Source organism: Equus quagga, chromosome 2 (assembly GCF_021613505.1).
Source record: "Equus quagga isolate Etosha38 chromosome 2, UCLA_HA_Equagga_1.0, whole genome shotgun sequence".
Taxonomy (NCBI): domain Eukaryota; kingdom Metazoa; phylum Chordata; class Mammalia; order Perissodactyla; family Equidae; genus Equus; species Equus quagga.
This window is the reverse complement of record NC_060268.1, coordinates 46,643,054-46,666,743: the sequence shown is the minus strand read 5'-3', so window position 1 is coordinate 46,666,743 and position 23,690 is coordinate 46,643,054. Positions and strand designations below refer to the sequence as shown.

The following is a 23,690-nucleotide window of genomic DNA, read 5'->3' as shown; positions in this document are numbered from 1 at the left end:
TTAATTCGTCTTTCTGGAAACTAAAACTGTGTTAGGTTTTGCATTTCAAAACACTACTTAAGGTTCCTTAATAATTTCATCCCCACAGCTACATGGGGACAACCAAGAGCTGAAGCAGAGGCAATGTCTTCCCAGAAGCCGTTTTATCATTGTCACGGATATCGCATCCTGCAGACCACCTCACACACACCCAGGCAGCCAACCCCTGCCTCTGCATTCACCCTGAGGACAGACAAGGAAGCAGGCAGAGGGGGTATGGGGGAAGAGGCTGTCACTCTCCCCACTGGCTCCTGGCCCCTTATCAGTAGTGAAGGATGGAGCACGAGGGACATGACCGGTCCAATCAGCTTTTCTGGGTGCATGTGTAGGGGAGCAGAAGGATGGGTGCTCACTGTGAAAGTTCAAATTCAAAGTAGTTTGTGAGGCTGCTCCATCTCAAAGAGGTTTACTTGAACTTTTTTTCCCCCAACAGTTAAGTGTAAGTGATTGAGTGCCAGAAACTTGGACTACCCCAATCACCCTCTGCCCAGGGTCTTACCCCACCACATGCCCTGGGGACTCCCCTCCCACCTTACTTATACTCTGGGTCTCCTGCTATGACAGACAGTCCTTATTAAGCACCACAGATTGTTTTTCTCTGGGTACCATCTCCACTGCTAACTTCTACTTAACACTTTTAGCTAACTCTCTTCCTTGCCATCATCTTAAGCTGTTTACAGAAGTGAAGTGATACTGCGTGTGCACTGGCTACTACAGATAATTTCCAGTTTTATAATTTTGACACAGCTATCCATACTCGTGTACAAGTTTTCCACACACTCCTTAACCAGAATTATACAAGTTAGCAAGTCCTGAGAGTAAGGAGAAAAGAGTTGAAGCTGTCCACCAGCCCCTTTCTACCACGACACATCCTGGGTTGATGCTCAGATCTCTTCTCTGACCTGTAGCTGACAGCTCAAAGTCCATCATCTCTCATAACCATCATTTACTTTATTTTCCCCAAAATTTATTACCTTGTTCTTACCATGCTGCCTCTTTTCTGCCCACCCACCCCCGCATCTTGGTAAGATTTTCCTGCTGTTTATCACCACTAGCTTGGCATTTCACCATCTGGGAGAGTTTCCTGTTTTCTAGAAATGTGGAAACATCACTCATAGAAGCATCAACTCAGACTGGCGCCAACACCTTTCCACGCAGGGAAGGGCCCACTTAATGGATCTTTTGCTTTCTCTCTCCAAACTAGTTTACTACCTTTGTCGCGCCATTCTCCCAACGTAATTCTGGTACTTTTCCTTTCTTTGTAAGTGTTCTAAGGGTGCTTATTTTCAGAGCACTGGCTTCATATTCCTTTCACCTGAGTTTCTCCATCAATCTTGGTTTAGGAAGCCCCAGTTCATTCTCCAAGGATGAATTTTGCAGCTTCCTCAGTCTTGTCTATTGTGCTCGTCAAGTGAGCTATACAGTAGCTGCATAATCATGTTTTTATCTCCCTTCTCAGAGATTCTGAGGTACTGTAAACGATCCATTACCTTTCATGGCTGGAGAACTTTTGTATAAACATGGTTAAGAGAATTATCCATAGCTGAAAGAGCCTCCCTAAGGCTTGTACACAGGAATCAGAGAACAGTTTTTGCCAAGACCTAACCTAGATCTCTTTGTGTTTCCCCAAAACGAACACGCACCCACTAGTTAGGCCTGTTTCCCCAGTTATCCCAAGTGCACTTCTGACCTTGGCTCCCAACACTCACAGCCTTCCTCTCAGCCTGCAGTGTTTCTCCCTGGTGGATCACCAACGTGGTCCCTCTGTGCAAGGTTCAAACAGAAGGATGGATGAAAGGAAGCAAGCCCAAGGTTTCCATGTGCAAAAAGCCTTCTGAATGGGACTGCCCCACCAGCTCTCCCTCAGTGCACGCGCTCTCCCTTTAAGCCTGCGTGCATGTTGGAAACAGCGGTGTCTCCCCACCCCTCCTCCACAGATCCCTGGGAGTTGTAAAGTTGACCAGAGTGTCTTGATTTTATTTCTCTCAATCCCATCCCAACATTTGTAATAATGTATACCAAAGGATGTTGTGTATATGTGTGTGTGTGTATACAAATTTTGTAAAGTACAATAAGTTTGAGAAGTTGTAGACTAAATAAAACTATAGGTATCTTTACTGCAGGAATTCTCAAAGCCTTTAATAAGTTACCTGGTATGGGAAATCATCAAGAGCCAGCCATAATATATAGTCATCTACAAACTCATTTAACTGACCACAGAACCTTCTGTGGTCTGTGGTCTATGGAGCATCTGTCAGGACTAGTGTTCTACAGGACACAGGTTGGGCCATGTCATGATCATTGGGTACTACCTACAGCATGTCAGAATCACTTAGGGAGCTTGTGATTGCGGGCCCTGCTGCTGAAGATTTTGATACTGGCAGTCTAGGGTAAAGTGTTTGTTGTTGTTGTTGTTGTTTGTTGTTTTTTTCTTAGAGCTTTCCTAATGATTTTGATGACCCACGGCACTTAGGTTCTTCTGCTCTAAACTCTTGATCTTGAAGGCTTCAGAGATGCTATCCCTGTGACCCTCCTGGGCCCATGCCATAGAAGCTTGTACCCCAAATCCCCTTGTAGGTAAATAACACATTCTTATACAGCAGAGAGGCTGAAATGTCAGAAAAGCCACCCCAGGCCTTTGTGATTTGGCGAAAATTACTTGCCTGTGTCTGTGACTTTAGAAACCACTTCCTAACATCATAGCCATCCCCACCTACCCCATCCAAGTCCACCTTCAGCTTCTCCCAACTGTTATCACTCATGTCAGTTTGGGCGATTTCACGTATTTCTGTATTTTGTTTCATTTGTCTATATCTCATGTCCTTGCAGGACCCAATTCAGACTGGGACCCAATTGAATTTGAACTTTTTTGAGGATTTCCTCCATAGTATTTCATACTGAGCCAAACTAATAGTAAATGCTCAACAGCTGCAGAGAAACCAAGGGTTAAAAGGGATTTTAGTCTAAAAGGGACAAAAAAGGGTTAAGTTTGACTCTAGAATTAAAAAGCAAGTAGAGAGGGATGGCAACATGGGTGTACAGCTTACCTGCCGAGATGACAGCATCTTAAGGATGTATCATATTCTTCTACTCTCTGAAATCTTTTGTTACTTCCCTGTTCTTCATTTTTGAGGCCAATGAATAGAGTGACCAACTTGTTCCAATTTGCCTGGGACTCTTCCAGTGTTATCACTGAAAGTCCACTGTATGGGAAACCCCTTAATCCTGGCCAACCAGGGTAGTTTGTCACTCTACACAGAAGACAAAAAGGGTGCCCTGACCAAAGGAAACTGGGGAATGCTACATCACATTCCACCCACCGGAGTTAGTTTCCTGCTGCTGCTGTAACAGATTACCTCAAACTTAGTGGCCTAAAACAACACACGTTTGTCATCTTACAACTCTAGAGGTCAGAAATCCTACATGGGTTTTACCGGGCTAAAAATCAACATGTCAGGAGGGCTGCATTTTCCCTGGAGGCTCTGTTCCCTTGCCTTTTCCAGCTTCTAGAAGCTTCCCGTATTCCTTGGCTGTTGGCTGTCTCCTCCATCTTCAAAGCCGGTGATCACATCACTCTGAGCCTCTGCTTCCACCATCACAGCCCCTTCTCTGACTCTCACTCTCTTAGGCCCTTGTGAGTACGTCGGGTTCACTGGATAATCCAGGACAGTTTCTCCATCCCTAAATCCTTAACTTAATCACATCTGCAAAGTCCCTTTTGCCAGGTAAGGTAACACATTCAGAGGTTCCTGGGACTAGGATGTGGACATCTTAGGAGGGCCATCCTTCTGCCTACCATACCGACCCCTCCCTGAGAGTTGATAAAACACCTTAATGTGTTAAGGAAATATTTTTAAAGTCTCACAGGAAAAGAATCTGTGTAACATTACTTCACCCAGTATTTTCCAAACTTCTTTGATCAAGAAACTCTTTATTCCCCCTCAAAGAACACGTCTTAACACCTCAGGGAACGCTGACGCTCTTACCAACGAGGAGGAGTCAAACTGGGGTGCGCACCTCCGGGCTGTGCATCACATTCCAAGTGATGTGCAGATGAGGAGCGTTTTGAGGGAACAGATTTACAGATCCAGCGCTTCTTTCTCACTTCAATACATACCCTTTTCTAAACTTACCTACCTGAGAAACAAGCTGAGGCCAAAGCAGGGTGGATCTCCCTTCTTTCCACTGTTTCCCTCATGGAATTCTCACCCATGAAGAATCATGTTGGAATAAATATGTTACCCTGGGGCACAAAACTTCCAAGGTCAAACAAAGGGATAATATGAAGCTGTGGTGTCAGAGATGCTTCTTTTAATCAAGGCGCCATACCCCACCCCTACCCATCTCATTTAGAGGTGCATTTCCAGAAAAACTTTACTTTTTATGTTTAGTAAGTATTTATCAAAATTTTAATACTTTATATTGTACCGCAAATAATTAAAATGATAACCAACTCCAGAAGAAATTTTTTAAGGCTTGGAGATTTATAGTCACTGGAGTCTTCTTTTAATTTAAATTTCAATTTGTATGCATCCTTTGGCTGTAGAGAATTATGATGAATTGACCAAATAAAACATTTGCAAGCATAAAAATATATATTTAGTTAAAATTCTCTGAGTGTCATAGAATAGAGATACAATTTCAAGGAGAAAAAAAGAATAATTAACATTTCTAATTTTTAAAGAGGAGCTTGCTCCTGCATTTAAAAATGGACAATAATGGGGCCAGCCCCAGTGGCCTAGTGGTTAAGTTTGGCACCCTCCACTTCAGTGGCCCAGGTTCAATTCCCAGGCATGGACCTATACCATTCATCTGTCAGTGGCATGCTGTGGCAGTGGCTCACATACAAAGAAAAAAAAAAAGAAGATTGGCAATAGATATTAGCTCAGAGCTAATCTTCCTCAGGAAACAAAAAAAGGACAATAATGGGTATGAAATCACTATAGTATTTAGGTTATATTGGACATATTTGAAAGAATGATTTCACGAGTTAATTTAAAAATATCAATATTTACAATATCTAGAAATTATTACAAATTCTAACTATTTAACTTCAACGTGAAAAATACTTGCTGTCAAGTTTAAAAATATGCGAGGTGGTACATAGTTTTTCAAAATTCTTATGGGAATTTATGAGCAAAAAGTATGACAGTCACTGCTCTAGAGAAAAATGTTGGAAATGCTGGTGGTGAAAAGAGCAGTGTTTGGAGTCAGGCCAGCAGGGAAGTCCCAGTAAAAATGGCAGCTTTACCCAGCAGTTAGGGCTAAAACCAAGCAGTGCCTGGCACGGAGCCAGCACTCCCTTCATCCCACCGCCACCTGCCAGGTGCCGCCATGCGCCAGGCACTGGACGTCTGGTCGCACTTAGACACAGGCCCTGCTCTCACAGACCTCATGTTCTAGCAGACGCATGTTTCTTTGATCCTTTGCTTCTGTATAAATGCATGTTTGCTGCATTTCTGGAGAGCATCTTAAAATATCTTATTCTCAGGCAGTTTTCAGGAGCTGTGTCTACAAAGAAATGACTCATTTTTTGATATTCCAGAAGGGATCCATCTAGATTCCACTGTTCCCATCAGAATAATCACCTAAGGAAGCATCCACTTGTTTTGGAAACAGGGCCACTACTCAAAAGTCTTTAAGCTTCTCCTGTGGAATGGACTTCAAAGCATACAGTGCAATCTTTTGAACATCCTTAATGCTTGCAAATATTTGTCTTTGGAGGACGAGTTTGATGTTTTGGGAACAAAGGTTATTCACACAAAGGTCTGGTGGTCACAGTAGATGGTCAGACTGGGCAGGGATATTATTTGTCACAAACTCTGGGGGGGGCATAAATCAGGCAGTCAGTCTCCATCATGTTAAAGAAGAGACAAGCGATACCTGTTTGTTCCCTTTGCACTGAGGCTGAAGGGACAGTCCCACCCATGTCAGGGTCACTTGGCTGTGAAGTTGCTGGAGAGTCTGTGGTCTCAAACTCTAGGGAGTGAGCTTCCTGGGGCTATCGGAGGCCCAGGGTGCCAATTACTTTAGTTCTGCTGATCCTGGTGCAGGAACCCCCTTCCAGGCCATGATCCTTGGTCCTGCAGCTGGAAGAGGCCCGAGAGCAGAAGTAGCTGCCTGGAAGCACCCAGGGCAGAGGGAGTGAGGCTGGGCCAGTCGGGAGGGGCACGCGGGTGGAGGAAGCCCCTGGGCTTGTGTCTACATTGCATTTGAGTGCTTACTGAATCAGTCTGTGAGACCCGAGCATCCAGGGATTAATCACTGTCCACTGAGGGAATGAGTCCATGGTGGGCAGAGGGGGTGGGATATGAGATGGGGAGGGGCCAAAGATAGCAGAAGCTGGCATGGATGGCCGTCTGTCTGTCCATTCTGCCCATCATATCTGTCACTTCCATGTGGCCACCAAGCACTGGACAAAAGCTCTAGGGATCCTCGATGGCCTTCAATTCTCAAAGAAAAATTATTTTTTTAGTATAAGTTTGTACTGTATTTTACTACCTTCTGATTCTGCAGTATTTCTCTGGTATTTTACTTAGCAGACACCATTCCATCCCTGTGCCCAGAACTGAGCTAGGTGCTCCGGGAGGCAGTGTCTCTGTTCTCAGGCAACTTGAATCTCCTTGGGAAGACACGGATCATATGTATACATACTGTAGAGCAAGGATGGCCGGTGGTTTCATTTCAGATATCAGCTCCAGCTAATTGGTGACTTGGAGTATTTCATCAAATCTAAGACGCCATCAGTTGTAAGATGCTGTTTTATCTGCTCTTAAGAAAAAAAAATCCTGTCCATTAAGTTGTGAATTATTGCTTTCTTATTACTTATAGTTTTTTTTACATCAGTCCCCTTCTTATCCACAGGGTACACATTCCAAAACCCCTAGTGGATGCCTGAAACCACCGATAGTATTGAACCCTATATATCCTGTTTTTTCCTATACAACCATAACTATGATAAAGTTTAATTTATAAATTAGGCACAGTAAGAGATTAACAGTAATAATTAATAATAAAATAGAACAATTATAACAATATACTGTAATAAAAGTTGTATGAATGTGGTCTTTCTCTGTCAAATATCTTATTGTACTGTACTCAGCCTTCTTCTTGTGATGATATGAGATGATACAACGCCTACGTGATGGTCAAGTGAGGTGGCTGACATATGCATTGTGATGTAGTGTTATTTTCAGACTATGATTGACCAGGGGTAACTGAAACCACGGAAAGCAAAACTGCAGATAAGGGGAGACTACTGTATACTTATTGAAAGATCCTTTTTGGACTTAGACATAGTGTTATTTTTTTTTAACATATTTTGCTCTTGTTCATAAAGTGGAAAATAACAGGGAATAAGTTGACTTTGGTTTTTCTAAGTTTCTTCCTCTTCAGGGTACTACTCACGTGAAGCATCTTTGACTTGGAGTGTCTGATATCTGTGTTTCCCACGCAGCGTCCTTCTCTATGCCAGTCAAGAGCGTCAGTGAGGCAGCAATTTCTTACAAGAGTGCTCTTGACTTTTCTCCCAAATCTCTGGCTCCTGTTGTGTAAATTGATGCACATGCAGGTCTGACAACCCTAGCACAACTGCCACCTGGCAACAGTGACTGTTAAGACACAAACCAATTTCCAAGATATCAAATGTGAAAAAAATGTATCTTACGCTCAATGAAATATGGCTTCTGAGACTCCGTCAAAAAGATGACCATGATCAACCACCTATGTCTGTCCTGGGAATGGGGTTAGCACTGGTGCTACATTCTTGTCATTAAGCAGTCATTTGCTCAGGTATAATTTGCGAAACTGAGTGATTTCCGGTGGAACAGCTGTTGTGAGGAGTTGTCTGTGAGCTAACAGAGTGAGGCAGGCTTTATGCATGAAGTAGGTCTAAAAAGGTGAGAGTTGGTCTGGACAAGAGGAGATGAGTTGCCTTGACAAGAGGAGGGAAGAGTGCAATTTAGAAAGTTTAAGAGGATAAAGGGCATGTCATGTGGAGAGGACAGTGGAGCAACCCTGGGCTGGGGCGGGGTTTAGTTAGCAAGTTTGGGGGCTATAAAGGCATGAGTTTTGCACTAAGAACATAAGTTCAAATTAGTATGTTTCACTTGTAGAAACATAATAAATGGGTCTCGTATTCCTATAACTTTTCTTTCTTTCCTTACCATAGGTCCTGATGTTTTTAGTTCAAAGAGCCTTGCCCTTCAAGCCCAGAAGAAGATTCTGAGCAAAATAGCCAGCAAAACCATGGCCAACATGTTGATTGATGACACCAGCAGTGAGATCTTTGATGAGCTCTACAAAGTCACCAAAGAGCACACCCACAACAAGAAGGAAGCCCACAAGATCATGAAAGACTTAATCAAGGTGGCGATCAAAATTGGGATCCTCTACCGGAACAACCAGTTCAGCCAGGAGGAGGTTGTTATCGTGGAGAAGTTCAGGAAGAAGCTGAACCAGACCGCCATGACCATTGTCAGCTTCTATGAGGTGGAATACACCTTCGATAAGAATGTGCTCTCCAAGCTCCTACATGAGTGCAAGGACCTGGTGCATGAACTGGTGCAGCGACACCTGACGCCCAGGACCCACGGGCGCATCAACCATGTCTTCAACCACTTTGCTGATGTGGAGTTCCTCTCCACCCTTTATAGTCTGGATGGAGACTGTAGGGCCAACCTCAAGAGGATTTGTGAAGGAATCAATAAATTGCTAGATGAGAAAGTCCTTTGAATGCCTTCCCTCCTCTTGGACTTTGCTGCATTCAAGTTACAGCATCCAACGTGGTCTCAGTGAGAGTCAAGAAAACAAGAAGAAACCCTTGTCAAAGATGCCCATGTTCTGTCCTGTTCATTCCTCTGGTGTTGATGCCGAATTGAGTTCAATTGTGTTTATCCCCTGAGCTCACTGATGAGGTCTGTACTTAAAATCACCTTTGTTTGCAAGCCCAAAAGACATTTCATCTACTCTAAGCAGAAAGGCTGCTCTGCTCATCAAGTGAGCTCAGTCCATCTTGTGGAGTGGGAGGAGCCCTGGACCAGGAGTTGGAGGACATGGATTTGGTTCCCAGCTCCACCACTCTGTCCTCTAGATCCTGGAACCATCATTCCTGCCTGCCTGCCTCCCAGGGCTGCTGTGAGGATCGATGAGATGATGTATATTCATGCTTTCGAAAATGCTAATGTAAGGTCTTAGTATTTTCTCTTCGGAGTGTGGATCTGTTCAACCTGAATCCAGAGGATCAAGCAGCAGAGAAGAAAAGAATAATAGTCTCTGATGGGCTGGGTTTGCAATCTGTCTGTAGATGTGGTGTTTCAAACAAAACAAAAATGAATCAAAAGGTTTGAAAAAGTATAGGTACAAATTGGAAAAATGTTTTTCAAGAGTTGTGTTTTTTAAGTTTATGATCCTACAGAGGGAACCTTCTGGAAGGGTGGAGAGTTTCCCACCCATAATGTAGAAGCAGAGAATTGTGCTCCCCCTGCGGGACGGGCCTTCCCCCATGGAAGGGGCATTATCCGTGAGGCATGGGGAGGATTTATCCCAGCATGCACAGGAGAGTCAGGCAGAACGAAGCCCTAACTGTCTTTCTTGGCCTTCCACAGTCATTTTGTGCTGTTTTCTCTGGTTCATTAATAAATTGAAACTACCCTTCAAACAAGAGGTTTTGGAGTTGTGATTCAAAAATAAAGTTCCTTGGAGTTAGATCCAGGGTTAAGAATAAAGAGTTGAAAGGAAGAAGAAAATGAAGAGTAAGAGCTGTGTGCTCAGATCCTAAGGGGAAGTGGCTCCAGGGGGAGCGCCATGGGGCAGGGGTGTACCCCGGTCAGTGGGGAGCTAGCTCAGGGACATGGTGACCACCTTCTCTGTCTCACAGCCTCACTTTCACACTGTGGCTCCTGACATCTGTTCATCGGAGTCTTAACAAACATCAGTACAATGTATTTATTGCCTTATAATGTTGTCTGGAGGACGCCACATAAGAGATTTGCTCTTCCTGCATCACCTCTTGCCCTGCTATGCTTCTCTTGTATCTGATGATTATGTACAAATACATCAGCTTAGCCCCTTTGTTCATCGCACTCCATGGTCTCTCCCTAGCAACAGTACAGAGAAATGGTTTGTGGAAAGGCGTGAAACCCATGTCCACTGAACCTACCAGTGGCTGTTCAGCCTCAACTGGCTCCCATGTTAACATGAGTGCAAATCATCCAGTAAGTTCTTCAACCACCAGCACTCAAAATTAGTTCATAGGAAGGATGTCCAGTATGGAATAAAGAAGAGTTAAATCAGCCCCTGTTCTCCATATTTGACAAACATGACCTAGCCCCTCCTTGCAGACCTGAGGACTGAACAATGAAGCCCTGTGCACGTCTGGGCTGGGGAGGTCCTTGATCATTTGGTCAGTGCTGGTGGAAGCTGCAGGTGGTAGGCTCCTTCCTTCCCACCTGCCCACTAAGCAGCTAGCAGCCCAGTACTGGCCAACTTTTCACATACAGGATCCTCAAGGCCTGTGTTGGTGTACTCATCTGATTAAGAACTGCTTTCTAGTTTGAAGGATGATTCTAGAAGTGGGTTCTTTTATCACTCAGTTGGTAGACCTATCCAGAAAACTGACCCAAAAGGAATGGGTGGAACTGTCTTCTGTCCATCTGAGACACAGCAGGGAAGAAGGGGCATCCCCAGCCAAAGAGGATTGCGCGTGCTCCCCGCTCCGCAGGCCACAGCACACAGCAGTGGCAGCAGAGAAGGGCTGAGCACATTCTGATAGCCCGTGAATCTCTAAAGGAACTGGCCCTTTTGTTCTGGTCAGAGAAGGATCAGCACTTCCACCAGCAGGTCTCAAAAAGTGCAACAGCAGGATGTAGACCAAAACATATTCTGCTGCCTTAGGCTTCCCCACTCAGGCAGCCAAGGGGCTCTCTACTGCAAGGCCAGCTGGGTGTATCTCAAGCTTAGCAACAGTAGCCTGGGGGAGCTGGGCTACCCAGGCACATGTAACCCACCACACCTCTAAAAATAGCCAAAGCCAACCCTATGCGTACGTTTCAAAAACACCATTGGCATGTAAATTCAAGTGATTATCGAGTTTCACCAACCAGCTGAAAAGCTTACAAATTTCAAATACTTTCCATAACAATCTAGTGACCAAAGAAAGAATCTCATTATGGGTTTATCCTGAGAACTTCAACCACCGCACTTAGTGGCCCTGAAAGGCTGTTTTGGCTGAAAAACAAAAATGACAGAGGCCAGCAGATGCTTTCAAAAACAGGACTCTGTAGATGTGCATTTGTGCTCAGAACGCTGTACAAAATTTTCAATAATGAGAACCCACAAAAGCGAAGTTGGAATATCTACATTTAGGTGGCACCCGAAAGAAAACTGATTTCAAAAGAAGCAAGAGTGCAAAATCACTCAGTTGATCCAGCCCCACACAAGTTTCAGAGAGCAATGCCTGGCTCAGCAAACAAGGGCAGAGACAGGACTCGTTCTGTAAGGGTGGGGGTGGCAAGAGCAGCTTGTGTCAGTCACCTGGAAACATCGCTGGGTCTCCAGCCATCCCTGAGCACTCAGCTCTGTCCCCACAGGGGGACACCAGGGACTTGTGCTGAAGTTCCCACCCTGCCCCTGGTTATGTGTCCTTCTTTGTGTATCTGAACCCTGCAGAAACACATTCCCTGCCGGCTGCGCCGGCCATGTGTCTGCATCACTCTGCCTCCCTGTGTTTGCATCTGTGAGTCTTGACACCCTCAGCAACTCCAGTGACAAATCAAAATGAAAAGACTTCTCCATCTGTGCTTCTCCTTCAAACTCCCATCTCCCCCATCTGTACATTTTTCAGAAGCAAATCAGTACATTCACTGGCTGCTCCAGTGAACTTCTTGCATCCATTTATGTTAAAAAAGAAAGGAGCTCAAATCAGGCCTACATGCCCTCTGCCCCAGTATCTTTGGGGCTTTTATTTCTTTTAATTCAACATGGCCCCAGATGTCAGGAGCAAAACCAATCAGTGAAAATTCTACATCAGCCAACTTTGGCAGCCAGCTTTGCATTAGCAGGAGCTGTCCAGTAATGGACTGGGATGTCGACAATAGTCATGAATCAGATGGCCTTGAAGGAAAGGGTCACCAATACCCTCCCAACTCAGAATTTTGTGCTCAGTGGGTTTCTTTGTTTAGTCTGACCCTGCTATGGGGCTACAGACCAGGCCCGCCTCCTGCTCTTTCCTTAGAGGGAGGTATTGCTTGTTAGGAGGAAAGAGTTTTCTACAACCCTGTTCCTCAAAATGGCATCTAGGAATCCCTGAGAGTTCTGGGGGAAAGGGGTGGAAGGGAGGGAAGAGACCATGAGTTCTAAAAGGAGTTTTAGATTTTTGTTTCATTCTGACAACTTTTTTTAAAAAAATCAAAAAAAACACAAGTACCTTCTGAATCATGTGGGGATAACTCCTTTATAGCCAGGTGATGCCATCTGGCTTCAGGGTCTGAGTTTCTCTTTGTGTTTACAGTGTCGTTCATGCTGACTGATCAACTCAAGTGAAAGAAAAGAATTTAACTGAATGTATTTCTCCAACGAGGTCTAGCATCCCCTAGGGCTCTGCAGGCATAGGTTGGGGGTCCATAAGTTCTCAATCCTAAGAAACACTACTATAACATATGAAATTGTAGGCTTGCAGAGAATGAATGAGTGTCACTCTGCCCTTGATGGTGACTCATTTGTGAGAGCTCAAAGGTTGAGGGGTGAACCAGTGTCCAGGGCATAGGCCTGCTGCAGAAAGAGGCAGGCTCCCACGTGTCCTGCCTGCCCTTTGAAAACTGGCCAGGAAAAGGCACCACGTATGTATCAAAGAATCGGCCAGTCCATCCTGGCAATGCTAATCATAAATCTCAAAGGAACAAGAGAGGCCATCACTGGACACACCAGGCATTCTTCCTCCCAAGGAAGGGAATAGAGGAGAAACCTTGCAAAGCTTCATTGTGAAGAAGAGAAGTCACCTGCACCCACTCACAGTCTGTCCCACCCAGTTCCAGCTTCACCTGCTAGAGTGCAGAGTCCCAGGTGTCAAGGGTATGTGTGGTTGCAGGATCCCAGGAGCTAATTCCTTAGCTGAATTCAAGAATAAGGCATGTAGGGGCTGGCCCCGTGGCCGAGTGGTTAAGTTCTCCAGCGTTTCGTCGGTTCGCATCCTGGGCGCAGACATGGCACCACTCATCAAGCCACGCTGAGGCAGCATCCCACATGCCACAACTAGAAGGTACCCACAACTAAGAATATACAACTATGTACCCTGGGACTTTGGGGAGAAAAAGGAAAAAAATAAAATCTTTAAAAAAAAAAGAATAAGACACGTAGCACTCAGATACTGGAGGCATTGAATCCCTCCCAGTCCCAGAAGGAGGAGGAGTCAGCCAGAGCAAGCACTCTCTCATACCGCACCCCCAGCAGCACCTCAGTGCAGCCACCAACCTGTCCTTTCCTTTCCTTGTCCTTCCATTGCTGAGCTGGGGCAGGTCTCTACAGAGGAGGGGTCCTGGCTGCCCACCCAGGCAGCCAGAGCTCGGGCAGCGGGGCCCCCCAGGCTTTGGTAATAAAGCTCCTCCTTGCTGACTGCTAAACCTTTCTGGACTACTTCCTAGGACAAAGGAGTCTGGGGTTTGGCTCCACCTCAAGGAGGGGCTGGGTGGGAGCCAGAGCTTGGCACAGAGTGAGACCTGGAGGCTAGTGGGGAAGCAGCAATTAGGTTATGTTGTGGAGGGAGAGAAGTGCTCTTCCAGACCCGGCCACTTGTGAAGGAAGGGCCTGTGGGCCGGCCCCTGGGGAGTGATTTGGGTTCCTTCCATCTCTCAGAGCAGCCGCTTCCCTGCCAACAGAGTCATATTCCCTCAGTGAGGGGACGGGGCTGCCGCTGCTCTGTGTTTCAGAAACAGTTACAACTTGATTTTACAAACAGATTGTTGGGTTTGGTTTTCCTTTCAGCTTTCATACGCAGTGCAAAGTGTAGAACATGGAACGAGCCATGAGTCAGAAAGTTTAGTCTTAGCTGGCCCGCTACCTGGTGATTTCCTTATACTTGACCTCTCTGGGCCTCAGTCTCCTCAACTGTAAAAGCAGAGAGTTGTACGAGGTCTCTAAGAATCCTTCCAGTTCCATAGTTCTGTGTTCCGAGCATCATAGGAGAGAAGCTCTGGGCACTTCTGTCTTGTAGGTTTCTTAGAAGGAAAGCTATTCATTATATATATATATATAGCAATAGCTTCCAAATAGATTAACAAATGAGTCCTTGATGATCCCCTTCAGGACTTTCGATCATAGATCTAAGTTCATGATTTCAGAGGGGAGAAGCTTTAAGCCAGAAAATGCAAGGTAAAATCAGGACTCCAAAAAGACCAGACAACTGGACATTGTGGGCCCGGGTGGTCAGCCAGTCACCAGCTAGGCTGGGGCCTACTAGGATTCAGCGTCAGGGCGGACCTCTACTGGACGTACATTTCAAACTGAAATGTGTCAGGCTCCAGTAATGTATCTCTGTAGAGATGACAGGGTAATAAGCAAAGTCATGAAATAAGTCATTACTAATGTGAGTCAAATATCATAACAGTTATCAGAATTATTTTAAAATACATTAATAAAGCCATTTCCCCAACAAATGGGACCTTTTTTCCCCTCTCCTGTATGAAACATCTTTAAAACATGTCCTTTTACTTAGTGTAGTCCATGCACTCTGGGGTGGTGAGCACATTCTGTCTCTGCAGTAACACTGTCCTTATTCATATATACAACTAGCATTCTTCAACATCTGTCTTTAGATAGTGTATTCCATGTACGCCAGTGCTGTGAAGTAACTTTTTTTAAAAACAGCTTTATTGAGATACAATACACAAAACATACCATACTATTTACCCATTTAAAGTGTACAATTCAGTGGATTTTGTTGTATTCACAGATATGTGCAATCATAATCACACTCAATTTTAGAAGATTTTACCACCTCAAAAAGACACCTGGTCCCCTTTAGCTATTCCCTCCCCCCCATTAGACCTTACTAGCAATATAAAAGTTGCTCTCCTCCCACCCCTCCCAATATCACAGATAAGTTCTCAATATTGGAATTGTGCTATGGCCGTAGATTCAGAGCAAGCAAATCCCAATGACATGTGTGACTAAGATTTATTGTGCTGAACTAGGCTGAGCCTCAATCATCATCCGTGTCATTCCCTTGAGGACAAGCCTCCTCAGCCTCCTAACAGAGGTGGCCTCTGCCGGGAGGTGGATTCAGCTAAGTGTAAGGACAACTGGGCTGACTGGGAGAGATGCCTGAGTTGGCAGCTTCCTCACCATCATGCTGCCCCATCACTGGACACAGAGTCAATGGCCATGTGCTGGGAGTGCCACAGAAGGAGCTCAGACATCACATGGGGCAGAGGGCCTCAAAGTGAGGACCATGAACCACCTATATCAGAATTCCTGGGGACAGGAGATGGTTGCGTGAAAAGTGCAGAATGCTGGGCCAGCCCAGTGGCGTAGTGGCTAAGTTTGCACGCTCCCCTTCAGCAGCCTGGGGTTCGCAGGTTCGGATCCCAGGTGCACACCTAGCACCGCCCATCAAGTCATGCTGTGGTGGCATCCCACATAAGATAGAGGAAGACTGGCACAGATGTTAGCTCAGTGACAATCCTCCTCAAGCAAAAAGAGGAAGATCGGCAACATATGTTAGCTCAGGGTCAATCTTCCTCACACCCACACACACACACAAATGCAGAATGCTGGGGTCCACCCCTAAAACTACCTGAGCCAAATCTCTGGAGATGGAGCTTGAGAATCTGCATGGTGAAAAAGCTCCCTGGTGATGTCTGGACAAGTAAAGTTGGCTGACTCCAGTATAGAAGGCTTGCCTTGGAATCCTTTGCATCTCTAATTCTATGCTTTCAGGGAATATGATTCTTTCATGAATTATTTTTACCTCCTGCCTTTTCCAGCTTTGAGTCCATCCCGTTCTCCCTTTGTGTCCATGAGGCACCCCCTGGGGTTGCTGTTCTCCTCATGTATTCCATCACTCTGGGGCTGTCACAAGCCCTGTCCTCACCGGCTACAAGTCCCCAAAGGACAGCTGCCTTCCCTGCAGTGGACACAGTCACTTATCTCCAATGCTGAGAGCCACAGGAACCATGGGAAAAGTGGCACGAGGTGACCCATGCTGTCCTGGCAATGCTGTGAGTTTCACATTTGCTGTGCTTTTTCTACTTCTCATCTCTCAATTAATTGATTACCTTCTAAAGTAGCTCTCTGAAATTTTCCTTCTAAGGTCAATGACCTGGGATGCTGATCTGGAAAAATAATTTCCAGAATTATATTTGGTCCAATTAGTCCAAGAAGAATAAGAGTCCCTCAGGGGCACATTAAAGATGACATCTTCTGCTAGGCCCCTCTTTGGCCCTTTTCTTTCAAAAGCCTCCTCTCCAGTAACGTAGGATGACCTGGAAACACCAGTGAGGGGCAGGGTTACTCCTGGAACCTGTAGGTAAAAGGGGGCAGAAAGAGCCCCCCGGTGACTTGCCTTTCTTTCAACTAATGGACAAATGATCTAAAAGTTGAACCTGGGCTCAGATCAGCCAGCCTGGGACTCCCAGACAGGAACGAGGAGAGGAACCAAGGGCCCACAGAGACACAGGGGAGAGGCCCCCAGGCACATGGATGTTTGGTTCTGCGTGGTTGCAAGTTGATCGGGGCTACCAAACCCCTTCAATGGTCCCCATCCAAGCTCTCTTTGAGGAGAGGGGAGCTGGCTTTTTGCCAAAGGAAGAAAGATGAGGGCTTCCTCTCAGAAAGGGAGCTTAATGAAGCATAAAAAAGAAGAGGGGGCTCTAGCCATGTTGTGGGGGTGAGTGCTCACGGGCTTCTCCAAAGAGACAGGTCCCCTTCACTGCAGGTGCCCTAGCACAGGGCAGGACTATGGATGCTGGCATACCAGGCCCTTCCCCACCAGAGTTGAATAAGGCCCTACAAAACGGAGGGCTTGCCCCCGACCTCCTGCCTCTAATCTGACAATGGCAGCTCATTTCTGGAGAGACCAACCAGGTGATGGTTCAGGTTATCAGGCCATATACTGGCTAGTCCCCAAACTCAAGTGCTAGAAACCAACGGAGTGCTTCTCTCCATTCTATGTAGATGGAGGCCCCTTCCCTCATCATTTATTTGTCAGGGGCAGAGAATTTAAAGTGTGTTTCCTTCTTGCTTCTCTACGCAATGAGACACACATTCACTCCCCCCCCCCAACTTTTTCTATTGTGGTAAAACACACATAACGAAATTTACCATCTTTACCATTTTTAAGTGTATAGTTCAGTGGTATTAAATACATTCACATTGTTATGCAACCATCACCATCATCCATCTCCGTAACTCATTTCATCTTGTAAAACTGAAACTCTATCCCCATTAAACGATATCTCCCCATTCCCTCTCTTCCCCAGGCCTTGGCAACCACCATTCCACTTTCTCTAGCTATGATTTTGACTACTCCAAGTACCTCATAATTAGTGGAATCATACAGTATTTGTGTTTTTATGATTTACTTCATTTAGCATAATGTCCTCAAGATTCATCCATGTTGTAGCATGCATCAAAATTTCCTTCTCTTTTCAAGCTGAATACTATCCCATTGTACATATATTCCACATTTTGCTTATCTATTCATCCATTGATGTACACTTGGGTTGCTTCCACATTTTAGCTGTTGTGAAAAATACGCTTGAACATGGTGTACAGAAATCTCTTTGAGACTCTGCTTTCAATTCTTTTGGATATATACCCAGAAGTGGAATTGATGGATCATATGGTAATCCTATTTTTAGTTTTTTCAGGAACTGCTATACTTTTTCCAGAGCAGCTGTACCATTTTACATGCCCACCAACAGTGCATAAGGGTTCCAGTCTCTCCACATCGTTGCCAGTATTTTTATTTTTTTATTTTTTGGATAGTAGCCATCCTAAGGGGTGTGAAACGGTATCTCATTGTGGTTTTGACCTGTATTTCCTTAATGATTCTTTTTTTTGTTTTTTTTTTAAAGATTGGCACCTGAGCTAACAACTGTTGCCAATCTTCTTTTTGTTGTTTTTTTTTTGTTTTTTGGGGGTTTTTTTTCTTCTGCTTTTTCTCCCCAAATCCCCCCAGTATATAGTTGTATATTTTAGTTGTGGGTCTTTCTAGTTGTGGCTTGTGGGACGTGGCCTCAGCATGGCCTGACGAGTGGTGCCATGTCTGCACCCAGGATCCGAACCAGCAAAACCCTGGGCTGCTGAAGCAGAGCACTTGAACTTAACCACTCGGCCACAGGGCCGGGCCGTCCTTAATGATTATTGATGTTAAGCATCTTTCATGAGCTTGTTGGCCATTTGTATGTCTTCTTTGAAGAAATGCCTATTCAAGTCCTTGGCCCATTTTTGAATTGGGTTGATTTTGTTATTGTTGATTTTTAGGGATTCTCTACATATTCTGGATATCAATCCCTTATCAGACATATGACTTGCAAATATTTTCTCTGATTCTATGGATTGCCTTTTTACTCTGTTGGTAGTGTCTTTTGATGCACAAAACTTTTTTGATTTTCATGAAATCCAATTAGTCAATTTCTTCTTTTGTTGTCTGTGCCTTTGGTGTCATAACCAAGACATCATTGCCAAATACAATGTCTTCAAGTTTTTGCCCTACGTTTTCTTCAAAGAATTTTATAGTTTTAGGTCTTACATTAAGTCTGAGCCATTTTGAGTTAATTTTATTAGAACTTTATCGTAGTTTTCACTGTACAAGTCTTTCACTTCCTTGGCTAAGTTAATTCCTATCTTTTTGATGCTATAATAAATGGAATGTTTTTCATAATTTCCTTTTCAGATTATTCATTGTTAGTATATAGAAATACAAGTGATTTTTGTGTTTCGACTTTGTATCCTGCTACTTTGCTGAATTACCTATAAGTTCTAATAGGGGTTTTTTTGGTGTGGAATTTTTAGGGTTTTCTATACATAAGATCATATCATCTGCAAACAGAGATAATTTTACTTCTTCTTTTCTAATTTGGATACCTTTTATTTCTTTTTCTTACCTAATTGCTATGGTTAGAAATTCCAGTACTATGTTGAATAAAAGTGGCAAATGCAGGCATTCTTGCCTTGTTCCTGATCTTAGAGGAAAAGCTTTCAGACTTTCACCACTGAGTATGATGTTAACTGTTTTCATATATGACTTATATTACATCGAGGTAGTTTCCTTCTCTTCCTAGTTCATTGCATGTTTTTACCATGAGAGAGTTTTGAATTTTGTCAAATGCTTTTTCTGCATCAATTGAGAGGATCATGGGGTTTTTTTCCTATTAATGTCATATATTACACTGATCAATCTTCATACGTTGAACTATCTTGTTTCCAGGAGTAAATCCCACTTCGTTGTGGTGTATAACCCTTTCAATATGCTACTGTATTCTATTTGCTAGTATTTTGTTGAGGATTTTTGCATCGATGTTTGTAAGGGATACGGGTCTGTACTTTCTTTCCTGTGGTGTCTTTGTCTGGCTTTGGTATCAGGGTAATGCTGGCTTCCTGGAATGAGTTAGGAAGTGTTCCCTCCTCTTCAGTTTTTTGGGAGAGTTTGAAAAGAACTGGTGTTCATTCTTCTTTAAATGTTTGGTAAATTCACCAGTGGAGACATCAGGTCCAGGGCTTTTCTTTGTGGGGAAATTTTTTATTGCTGATTCAATGTCCTTACTAGTTATAGGTCTATTCAGATTTTCTGTTTCTTCATAATTTGGTCTTGGTAGGTTCTGTGTTTCTAGGAATTCATCTGTTTTCATCTAGGTTATCCAATTTGTTGGTGTACAGTTGTTTAGTACTCTCTTACATCATAGATATATCTTACTTGTATCCTTTTTATTTCTGTAGAATTGGTAGTAATGTCCCCCACTTTCATTTCTGATTTTAGTAATTTGAGTCTTCTTTTCTTTTTCTTAGTCCATCAACTAAATTTTGTTGATCTTTCCAAAGAACCAATTTTTGGTTTTATTGATTTTCTCTATTTTTTTATCTCTATTTTATTTATCTCTGCTGTAATCTTTATTATTTCCTTCCTTTTCCTAGCTTTGGATTTAGTTTTTTCTTTTTCTAGTTCCTTAAGTTGTAAAATTAGGTGTTGGTTTGAGATCTTTCTTCTTTTTTAATGTAAACATTTATAGCTATACATTTTCCCCTTAGCAATGTCTTTGCTGCATCCCATAAGTTTTGGCTTGTTGTGTTTTTGTTTTCATTTGTTTCTAAGTATTTTATTTTTTATTTTATTTTTTTGCTGAGCAAGATTCACCCTGAGCTAACATGCACTGCCAATCTTCCTCTTTTTGTATGTGAGCTGCCACCACAGCATGGCCAGATAAGTGGTATAGGTCCACGCCCAGGAACCGAACCCAGGCTGCTAAGCAGAGTGCACTGAACTTAACCACCAGGCCACCAGGGCTGGCCCTGTTTCTAGGTATTTTCTAATTTCCCTTGTGAGTTCTTCTTTTATCCACTGGTTGTTTAAGAGTGGGTTGTCCTATTTTTCAGAGTGTGTTGTCCATTGTCCTATCTTCAAGTTCGCTGATTCTTTCTTCTGCCTGCTCAAGTCTGTCTTTGAATCCCTCTAGCAAAATCATTCCAGTTATTGTACTTTTCAGCTCTAGAATTTCTTTTTGGTTTGTTTTTAGGTTTTCTATCTCTTTATTGATATTTCCATTTTGTTCATACATTATTTTCTTCACTCCCTCCATATCTTCCTTTATTTCTTTTAGCACCTTTAAGACAGTTTTAAAGTCTTTGTCTAGTAAGTCTATCAGGTCTTTTTAAGGAACAGTTTCTGTTTTTATTTTTTTTTCCTTTGAATGGGCCATACTTTCCTGTCTCTTGTTATGCCTTGTGATTTTCTGTTGAAAACTAGACATGTGAATCTAATGCGGTAATGCTGGAAATCAGATTCCCTCCCTTCCTAGGGTTTTCTGGCATTTGTTATTGTTTTTATTGTTGTTTTTTGATTGTTGTAGCATCTCTCTGTGCCAAGAATCAGCCTGAGATATAAACATAAGGTCTTCTCCTGACTTTTCTGAGCTGCATCTTTCCCTGGGCATGTGCAGTCACTTTCTAATTTTCCCCATATATGCAATTGCTTTAAAATGTCCTAGTCTTTAATATCTGGCTCCCAAAAGGAAAAAAAAGAGAAGTATAAAGGAGGGAGGGCACTAGCCCTTTAAATCTCCTGGAAGTTACCTCGGCCAGAGAGGGAGGGGTTTGCAACAGTGGTGACAGGTGCAGCAACAATGGCCACCTGCCTCTTTGTCTGTACCTCTGTGATCAGAAGCAGCAATCAGTGATCAGAGCACAGATCCCCAGTATTTGGTGGACAGGGTACTTTTTTCCTGTCCTGGTTTCCTGCAAACTGTGTGCACAGCTGTCTGCTTCCTGGCTGGGGATGGGGGATGGGTAGCTGCTACTGTGCTAAGAGCTGAAATTAACCTAAGCCTTCCCCTGGAAGTTGCAAGCCTTATTCAATAAACTTCAGAGTTCTAAATTGTTCATCAGACAGATTCTGCCAGGGCAATTCTTGTCTAGCTGGGGAGACAGATCCCTGGTGCTTCCTACTCCACCATCTTCTCAGAATCCTCAATGGCACATTCACTCTTGGGTCTCCTGCCAACTCACCCTGTGCCCTTTCACACCTAACAAATTTATGACCTCCAGCTTTCCCGCTCAACCCCCGGCTTGGGTGTTAAGACCACTGAAGAGGTCATGAATTCTGTTCAGCAATGGGCACAGGCCACGTGTCAGGATTCATCAGTCCAGGAGAACCAAGCCCACCCCTTTGAATCTATCTAACTCTTACTCCTCACCTTTTTGCAATCATGTATCCTTTCACATTTTGCCCAATTTTCTGCCACTGTGATCAAAATCCCAGGAAAAGGAGAGGGCTCTCCATGCTGCGTATGTGTACACACACGTGTGAGCCACATGCACCTTCTTTTCTGACTCCCCAAACCACAGCAAAATATTTTTTCATTTTTTAAAGTCAAATCCAGTTGACGAATTCCCCAAAAATCTCTGAGTTAACTACAAACAACAGGAAGGCTTGAAAGATTCTTGGCAAAACTCATCTCTAAGAACTTGAACAAGGAAAATCAGCCATGAGCACGCATGTTTGATTCCTCCGAGCCTGGAGCAGGTTCTCCAATCATCTCTAGTGGAGGGAAGAAGTGGTGACATTTCGCCTCCTCTCCCTCCCCTCGCTGCTTCTCTCCCTCTGAGTGATGTTGGTCTCATTTGTGGACTAATTAATGCCGGGTTGATGTGAGGGGAGATTATAGGCCCTTTCACCCAGGAGAGAACTGCAGCTTGACTGGGCTGCTGAACCCGGCCTTTGTAGGGAATGGGTTCCCCCTGGCTCTCCTCCCCCACCTTGTAAATGCCCAGGGAGAAAGGGCCCACAGGGGAGTGGATGACCCTCACAGTCGTGGCTGGCCAATTCCTCACTTGCCTGTGAGTTCCCAGAGGAAATGCAAACAAATCAGACCACACTTGGCTGCTGGCCAATGGATCTTTGAACTTCTTCAATAAAAGTCTTTAAAACTTGGGTTCTGACCCAAATCTTTTGCTCGAGCATAGAAACTGCTGGGCCTCAAGTCTCTCTGTTTAGGGAAACAGTGTGTCTGTGGCATTTGAATAAGGGTGTTTATCTCAGAAATGGTTCCTTGAGTTCCACCAGGTTCTAAAATAAGCTCACTGTGCCTCACCTTCAGCCATCCAACCTTCCGGAATGTCTAATGTGTTTCCCTACACCCCTTACAGCAGTTGTTGGACGTATTTACTTGCAAACATTTCTAACTTTGTCTTCTTTCTTTGTAAGCCCCCAATTGTGCTTTGTAAAAAGGCCCAGAGGTTGCAGAGTTTCCACTGAAATCAGGACAAGAGAAAACAAACTCTCCAGCAGGAGGCATTTAAACGGTATTGGTCACTGGTTTTCACTATCCAAAGTGGTCCTGGAGCTACCGCCGTTACAAAAAGTAAAAAATAAATTTAGGGAATTGGTGAGAAATAAGGTGTAGGTTTTTACTCTTACACTCAATGGCACATTAGACTTTTTTTTTCATTCCCCCGTTGTTGCTGCTTACTTCCAAGGCAGATTATATGGCAGATACTTGCTCTCCAAAGCCACATCTCCTGCTTAACCAGAAGTCTCAGGAGGAGGGAGAACCAAGCTTTCCAGACCTAGGAATTCCTCTTAGTCCCATGTGTTCTCCAAATCAATACTCTCACCACCTCCACTTCCATAGCTTCCTGGAAATAATATTACTGAGTCCGCTTTGAGCCTTTGAGAGAAAGTCTGGAGGAAGTGAGTGGCCAGCAAACCACTAAGCAGTGGTTTTTTAATCTACCCTATCACCAATTTACATACACAACAGGGACATTCAAACGGCAGGCGCACCCGCCCAAGCGTGTCTCCTGGGTACTACACTTGAACCTCCTCAACCTGAAATCTGCCTGCTCCACACCTGCAGCACATCTGGGAACCAAAGGCATCAAGAGAGTCCCCCAGAGTCCCAGGTAGCTGGAACAGTAACCGGGAGCAGACAAGGATTCCAGAC

The 23,690-nt window shown here is 44.1% G+C and overlaps 1 protein-coding gene across 1 annotated transcript in view; it reads left to right on the top strand.

Moving 5' to 3' along the window:
• The window catches only part of TNFAIP8L3 (TNF alpha induced protein 8 like 3), a 37,183-nt gene extending 27,492 nt beyond the window's left edge, over positions 1-9,691 (top strand). Inside the window, exon 2 of the mRNA XM_046655369.1 lies at positions 8,210-9,691. Coding sequence (XP_046511325.1) covers positions 8,210-8,772 — 563 coding nt within the window. The 3' untranslated portion in view covers positions 8,773-9,691. The remainder of the gene's footprint in view (positions 1-8,209) is intronic.
• The last annotated feature ends 13,999 nt before the right edge of the window (positions 9,692-23,690 follow it).